Source organism: Montipora foliosa, chromosome 14, assembly GCF_036669935.1.
Source record: "Montipora foliosa isolate CH-2021 chromosome 14, ASM3666993v2, whole genome shotgun sequence".
In the NCBI taxonomy this organism is placed as follows: Eukaryota; Metazoa; Cnidaria; class Anthozoa; order Scleractinia; family Acroporidae; genus Montipora; species Montipora foliosa.
Window position 1 is genome coordinate 8707382 of NC_090882.1, and position 7705 is coordinate 8715086.

Below are 7705 nucleotides of genomic sequence, written 5' to 3' on the forward strand. Positions count from 1 at the left end.
TGCACGCCCAATTTTGACACCCAACGCAAAGTGTCCCTTTAAGTCTAAGCATTTGCTACCTATTTTCAACAATAAGGTAAGGGTAAAGGTTAGCGTTATTTTTAGCTTTGGGTAAATGCAGCAGTTAATCTTCACTTAAAGAGCAGCATTTGGGGGACACTTTGTGACATAAATTGTCTGTATTCTGAGACACAAGTGATGCTCAAGTTGGCTAGAAGAGCAAGGAGACACTTCGTGACTCTTATTGAAATCCGCGTGAATCTAATTTGACACAGATACTTCACTGTTTCGCGGGTAAACACGCCGCGGTAACTTGATCACGGCGCCCGCTGCTTCGATGTCACTTTCGATTTTGCGATTTACTTGTGCAGCCAAAAGTACAATAACAAACTTGATCGTAGCAAAAATCTCCCAAAATGTTTTTCGCTGATGGTAACTTTTTATATTCGTGGTTCAAAATTAATGTTGTTTTCATGTCCTAAATTTTGTTGCTGATGGCAAAATATTTTATTCTCGGTCGACCGTCCTGAAAACTTCCTTCTGCTCTTCCTAAAAACTGTGTATCAGTATTTATTTACTTTTACGTCAATGCTAGCTAACAAAATCTGTACCTTGCTTGGTTCCCATTTTTGAGCCTTAAAAAGAGTTTTCGGTCCTATGCTTCTGTTACAAAGTGGTATATTTTTTTAGGTTACCCATCCAGATACTAACCCCATGAGAGAGGGATTAACTGATTATATAGATATAAACACGCAATCGTGGTAAGCAAACTAGGATGACGGACGGAATCTGTGCCTCCAATTACTCACTTTAGGCACCAGAACTTAACCATCAACCGGAAATGAGCAGCAATACAAGTGGACAGCAGCAATCTTAACCTTTGGTTCTAATAGCGTTTAACCAATCAGAGCCCGAGCACAGCGCTATCAAAGAAATAGAACCCTATAGACTTAAAAGTTTGCGTAAAACAAGCATCTTTTGTAAACTGAAAGGGCATCATTAACATCGTCATCTCCATCGTCCTCGTCGCCATTATTATTAAAAAGACAACTGTTAATAATATTAGAAGCTAACCGTGACTATAAGCAAATATAGAGCTCTTAAACTTAATAAAACGATTTACTGCATGTAGTGCAGAATGACACCAAAAGGAATGTTTTGAGTTAAAAAGAAAAACACTTTTTGGTGAGTGTTTTGCAATTCTCGTTATTCTCGGATAAAGGTACTTAAGGGTACCAATCAATTTATACAGGCCAGCTAGCCAGGCAGTTCGTAAATTAGTTATCTACTAGTCTTGGGAAGGCAGCGCATACATTTAAGAATAAAGGGCCAAAGTGACGTATATAGATTGCCAGGTAAACTTCTAGTAGCCTTCTAAACTTAACTTTATATTTTCATCGTGATTTGTTACACTTGAATCCTTGATTCGTGGATGAAGGGTTACCAGCCTGCCTGCCTGCCTGCCTGCCTGCCTGCCCTTTACCTGGGTATGGGGGCGCATTCAAGCGTGCGCGTTATGGGTATACGAGCTAGCTCTGAGTATACTCCAAGATTGTACGTATTGATCGATAATTAAGGCTATTGTACGTATTAATTGATAATTAAGGCCATTATATTAACCTCAAAATACTATCATTTAATGTTTAAAATCATACACATTTCCCAGACTCATTTTTGTTTTCCTTTTTTTTTCTCACACCTCCGACTACGAAACGTTAAACGTGTTAGCATGAAACTTCTAACTTCCATCCTAGCTCACAAAAACCTACTTTGCTTGGGTGGGACTGTTCAGTAAATAACGTGTTCGTTGGCATTCAGTGCACAGCGAAGTTACAAACTTACAATAATATCCTAGCGTGACCGTTTACACTGACGCAAATTTAACAGCCCCGCCGCCCGAGTAAGCGATTAACTCTGACTCGCAAACAAAGTAAAGGGCAAGAATAAAGGAATAGAGTCATATGACCCTTTTAGCCCTCGAGTTTAGCATCCACTAAAAAATGACCGAGACCAACATTTAACGTAACGCAACATTACGTCGCGTCTTCATTCAGTATTTTCGACTTTCAAGGCAGCACGATGCATGAAAATAATGTCTTTGTCCACCGTTTCAAGTTTTACTGGAGATTCAATTGCCTTCCAAAATCTCACCCGGTGATCTGATTCAATTGTACAGCAGTTGGAGGAATGCTGTCGAATCCATTTTTCTGCTTTTCTATAAGCATCTCTACGATCTTCTGCAGCACTTTCAGGCTCAGGTTCTTCACAACTTGTAGGCTGGAGACCAGGTAGCTTTAAAATGATCTTCGAGGGACTTGTGCGTGGTGGACTTGTTAACTTAACGGTGGCGGGGATCTGAACTCAAACAAAAGAAAGTTGTTTAACCAGCGGTCAGTGTAAAATGCAGACTGTAGACCAGGGGTTATAATGTAACTGTTGAAAAAGCCCAAACCCCTTAGAAATGCTAACAGTTAAGCTTAAATATTGTTTTATGCCTAATTAGGCCTAAGGTTAGCATTTCTAAAGGGTTTGGGCTTTTTCAACACTTACATGATAACCTCAGTCGGCATTTTACACTGACAGTTTTATATCGCACAAAGAGCTAAAATTCTACTTAGATATTTTTCCTTCCCATGATTCATTCTGTCAGGTAGGCGCAGCCAGTGATTATACAGATTTTATTGGTGTCAATTTTCTGGCATAGGGAAGAAAAAAAGAGTTTCTAGCAATTTTGGAAATTGTGTTCAAACTATTTCGGGAAAAGGCTGTTCCAATAGCCATTTTATTTTGAGAAAGCGTTCGCGCAGCTGCCAAAATCTCCCTCACAGAACAACACAGCACACTAGAATAGCGCTACCGCTGCCCCGTGACTCATTAAGTGTGAATGCAAATGCACACAGACGACACAAAGGTAAACAAAGTATGGGTGGACGATTTTAGGACGTTCGCGCCCAAAATGTTTCCACGTACAGATTTTTTTAAAACTTGCCACGCAGAAAAGTTTTGATCTACTTTTGCCAAAAAGGCAAAAAAAATGGGGGGTCACCCGTGCTCGTTTTCGCGATCATGAGGTGCACTTTTAGAAGCTTGCGTTATTTTAAGACGATCTTAGCCTACAACTGTCAGCAATAAAAAAGCTACATTAGTGAAATGTAGATTAGGTAAACGTTCTCAGTTCAACGTAACTAATATAACTAAATAAACTTTTGCAGCTGATGTCTTTTTCTGAGGTGAAATAGACCTTGAAAAACGATACATACTAGATTTTTTTTGTTTTTTGTTAAAATGGACAAAATCAGCAAAGGAATTGATCTACGGAAAGAAAAATAGGGATCACCGAGCATTCGAGAGAGTGAAATCGCTGCGAAGTTCTCGAAGCGATGTCACGTCATTGTGTGACATTTCCGAGAAGACCTGGGTCCACAGCTATGCCATGATGCCACAAGCTACCCTTTGCCCCAGCGAGGATCAAACACTGGCTCGATGCCATGGTGTTTACCCTCGTGGTCTGCGATGCATGACGTGCGCGTTACATGCGCGAAAAAATGCGTAGTAGCAATGGGCGCGAACGTCTTTAAAAGTCATTCATCAGACTTGTTTTCATAACTCCACGTATCCTAGCAAGTACCTCTGGTGAAGATGGGCGTTTCAAGCCGTCTCTTCTACAAGGACTACACACTTGGTAGAATTCCTGACGCTGTGAAAACAGGCAAAAAAAAAGTGTTAAAGAGGTTGATCAAAAATTAACAAAAAGAAGGTTTCGCTATAAACTGACTTGCAATTTCATTCGGGAGTGGAGGCCAAATATTGAATATTAAGTTTAGATTAGCTTGAATATTTGAAAATTTAGTTGAAATATGAATAAATGTACTTAAATTTACTTGGAAGTCTGAATATTGAATATTGAGGTTTGAATATTGAATATTCACAGTTTGAATATAATTGAATACTAAAAACAAAGTATTCCGCTTCCATCCCCGATGCAATTCTTCACAAAAACCAAAGGAAATGAAAAACATGGGTGTGAAATCCTGTTGTCATGGAAACATAGTCACATGGATAGACAAGCTGATATCATACCAACTTGGTGCCAGATAAATATTAGAAAAATGCACGAAGTTTGGTAGTGTTTGCTTTTACAATGGAAAAGTTACGGATGTTCAGATTCGGAGCCTCTGTATCTCTGCCTCAGTTCAGATGATCACGTCTTTGGACAGTGACGTTAAGCCGCTGGCTTTGTCTCCTTCTTTTATACATGTAAAACTGGGTAGCGACATAAAAAAAACCCACGCACTGTTCGAAAATAGTTGGGAACGGTGCTGTGGTTTTCCCTCGACAATATATGAGGGTTGGGTGGAGGCTGGGCTAACCACCTGTCACTAAGAGTTTCTGCTTGTCAGAGAAACCTCCTAGGATGCCCTCAGTGCGCCCCTTGGTGCAGATAAGGATTAAGCCAGTCAGTGCATTTAATACATTTAGTGCAACTTGTAACAAAACACCTGTTACGTTGCAAGTTGCTCCTCGTATCACCAACCCAGCCCATAACAAATTTTCTTATTGCAGAAAGTCCGCCATCCGCCATAGTTATGACTATGTTTCGGCCAAATTTCGACTCATCAAGGCGTCCGCGAGTTAAACCTTAATATCCATCCGAGACTTCGTAATATGACCGTAAGTGAGAATATAGCTCGATCTGGACGAGAAGAGCACCCATCAGGCCATAACATCCCAAGATTGCAGTAACTTGAGTGGTCCGTTACAAACTCGTAAACCGATCGCCTTATTTAAATTTCATTTTGTTGCCTTTTTGACCACTTTATCCTACTGCAGCCTAACTAGTGAATGTTTTTGAAGAACCTACATCTGGCATTGGTGGGTGTGGAGAAGAGCCCCTGTCTGTAGGAACCTTAGACATCTGAAAACAAGAAAAGAACGTTTTTAAAGGTTCGAAGACTTAAGCAGAAGAACCATGTTCGAATTCTCCGCGTACAACTAGAACTAGCTTGCAACACAGGCTCTTGCGAGGCAAAATATCTGGATGCAAAATATTTCCCCACTTAGGCTTCGTGCGCAAGGTCAGTACGGAGGATATGAATGCGGCTTGTTGCGTTGGTAGAAATTATTGTACTCCTGCGGTCATTCCAAAGCATGCTTGCTCATAATGTTACCCGGTAGGCCGGTACACAATTGTGCTGTTTGTCACCAGAGCCCTCGATAAGCCGTTCCGGACAAAGTTTCGAGAGGTGGAGCAGCAGCTGAGCAGCGTATTTACTGCATATCAAAGTGTACACATAATGCATTCCACAGTCAAGTTTACAGTGTAGAGTTTACATGTTTGTTAACAGTCCAGTCAAGACCTTATGTTTTACCGTCAGAAGTTAGAAAGTGGATACACAAATCACGACGTCAAAAAAAAAGTGAGTGGACCTCTTTGCAAGTTGTGAGTCCAGTCCTCGTCTCTCCCCCTCCCCCCAAACCCCACTGTGTTGGTTGCTTCATAAAATAGATATCTAGCCGTAGGACGTTAACCATGTCAGACTGATGCAAAGAAATTTCTCGAGCTGCTCAACCGGCCTAGCAAAAGTAACAGTAGGATTCTTTTTACGTGCACATATAAAACAGCGTTTCCCTAAAGAAGACGCGAATTTTTGCTTCACGCTCCGCACTGAATTCGAAGTGGCCGTGTTGTCAAACAAGTGGATCACAGCAGCACCTTAACTTCGCGTCAAGCTGGCTCGACTGTTTCAGACATCGAAATGTCATCAGTATATTCATTCGAGTTTGATAGGTGTTGTAAAACTATAATCTGACCAGCAGAAATAAACAGTTAAAGTGTTAACTTAATGCTCTATGTGTGATTTCTAAATAGTCTCTATTTCTAATTTATGAAGTTAGTGAAGCATTTCAACAAGAGTTAGGCCAAGTTTATACCGCTTAGTCACGTCATCAATCATACCCCTTACTCTCCTCGTCCAAGTTAAAAAGGAGTTTAGTTTCTCAGCTAGGTTTGTTGTGAGGTTTATTAAAAACAGTTGACATTTGTCTCAACGAATAAAGGGATAGTTTCTAAAGAAACTGTGGTGCTGCGTCGGTGGGGAAGTGGTGCACAAAAATTTGCTTTTGTCATGAGTAAATCAGTTGACTACCGTACTGGGATTCATAGCTAAAAGCTAAGCTAAAAGCTTTTAGAATCCCTGTACTGTGGTCAATTTACATTATCAACTCCGTTGATAAAATCAAATATTTGTCTTAACGGTTTTCCTCACAATATTGAGTGAGCCTGTACTAAGTCCTTTGGTCACTAACAGACACGAATAATAGTAGAAGAAATGATTGTTACCGATTTACGTATTGCCTATAGTATCAGGATGTTATTTTGCCATTTTTCGTCGAACTTACTTCGCTTGTGGCTGGTTCTTGCCCTTGCTCTTCAATCCTTAGTTTCGCTATCGAGGTCGTAACCTACAGTGAAAACAACAATGAACGAATAAAAGGATCGGGCAGTACTAACGATAATCAACTTGCGAGACATTCCACTCATATTCAACGAAAACAAAACAATGCAACATTTGTAATTGAATTCCAAAAGATCACTACATGCTTTTCGAGTTTTTTTAGACAGGTTTCTTGCGAGACATTCTACTCATCTTTAACGACAACCAAACAACGCAATATTTGTAATTGAATTCAAAAAGACCACTAAATGCTCTTCGAGTTCAGACAGGTTTCTTGCGAGACATTCTACTCATATTTTAACGACAACTAAACAATGCAATATTTGCAACTGAATTCCAAAAGACCACTAAATGCTCTTCGAGTTCCGCCTTAAAGGGGCTGCCGGTCACGGCAGTGCACTTCATTTTGTGTAGTTTTGCCATTTACGCGCCCTCTCTCGCTACACAACTTAACGTTAACGGCAGAAATTTAAAAGTACTTTGAAACATCACAAGCCAAAGCTATGCGACGAAAAAATGTCTGTCTAGCATACATAATTAAAGTTACAAACAACAGAAATCAACTTTGAAAAACTGTTGGGCTGAACAGTTTTCAAAAACCCCAACCACAATCCATTTTAATCTTCAATTTTGCCCATCCCTGCCTCCTTTTGTATTTGCTGTTTTTTGCAAACCTTTCTTCAGCGTTGTAAGTTCTGTAATTACTTCTATGTTTCGCTTCATTTGGTTGCCAGTTTCCGGTTTCTGAATTTGGTTAAATTTCATGACATTTACCCCCCACTCAAAAAAAAAAAAAATGTAAATGATACGTTTCTCACAAAGTTGCAGAATTCGATTAGTTTGTTTTACTGCTTTTTCTACTAACTCTGTTATAATCAACAGATTCTATGCACGGAGTAATATGAATACAAAAGCCCCCCAAACTCCACTTGATAGTATTTGCATAATTTTTCTCGCTTCAGTTAATTCTTCCTGTTTACCCAGCACAATATAGGTATCTCTAAAGGGGCCATTGTTCTCGTTCTCGCCAGTTGTTTCAGTTGTGATTTAAAGTCACCTCCACGATTCTAGTTTTTTTGTTAGCTCACAGGCAAAGGGTTGAGCAAGCAAGCACGAGCTAGGTAAGTATGTTAGCTCGATTAAAATTTTGTTAGTGATACCCTGGAACAATTTTGTTTTGGTCGACTGTCGGGTAATTTATATCCAGCGATTTGTGTTCTGTTGCGCAAAAATAGATCTGGTGACTACAA

At 39.9% G+C, this 7705-nt stretch overlaps 2 protein-coding genes across 5 annotated transcripts in view; one reads left to right on the forward strand and one right to left on the reverse strand.

The window, feature by feature from the left end:
* Positions 1–1610: 1610 nt before the first annotated feature.
* Positions 1611–6729, reverse strand: LOC137984757 (uncharacterized). Of its 3 annotated transcripts, none has more exons than XM_068832025.1 (5): positions 6602–6729; positions 6400–6462; positions 4862–4915; positions 3629–3697; positions 1611–2355 (listed from the first exon to the last, which is right to left on the reverse strand). In XM_068832025.1, the coding sequence occupies exons 3-5, from the start codon at positions 4913–4915 to the stop codon at positions 2047–2049; spliced, it is 432 nt and encodes a 143-aa protein (XP_068688126.1). In that variant the 5' UTR covers positions 6400–6462; positions 6602–6729; the 3' UTR covers positions 1611–2046. The 3 variants fall into 3 exon arrangements, with proteins under 3 accessions (XP_068688126.1, XP_068688127.1, XP_068688125.1); XM_068832026.1 differs by having other exon boundaries at positions 6598–6679; XM_068832024.1 differs by having other exon boundaries at positions 6400–6724.
* Positions 6730–7443: 714 nt separating this feature from the next.
* Positions 7444–7705, forward strand: part of LOC137985265 (short transient receptor potential channel 4-like) — a 51219-nt gene continuing 50957 nt past the window's right edge. Inside the window, exon 1 of one of the 2 annotated variants that reach the window (XM_068832832.1) lies at positions 7444–7576. The gene's annotated coding sequence lies outside the window, so the exon portion shown is untranslated. The remainder of the gene's footprint in view (positions 7577–7705) is intronic. The other variant, XM_068832833.1, reaches the window with a different exon arrangement.

What these genes read in the sequence shown, in the direction of transcription:
- LOC137984757 (XM_068832025.1), bottom strand. Translation starts at nt 4,915, where the DNA reads ATGTCTAAGGTTCCTACAGACAGGGGCTCTTCTCCACACCCACCAATG. An exon ending in CACACCCACCAATGCCAGAT is followed by an intron (nt 3,698 to 4,861) that starts GTAGGTTCTTCA and finishes CTGTTTTCACAG; the next exon opens with CGTCAGGAATTCTACCAAGT. An exon ending in AACGCCCATCTTCACCAGAG is followed by an intron (nt 2,356 to 3,628) that starts GTACTTGCTAGG and finishes GTTTGAGTTCAG; the next exon opens with ATCCCCGCCACCGTTAAGTT.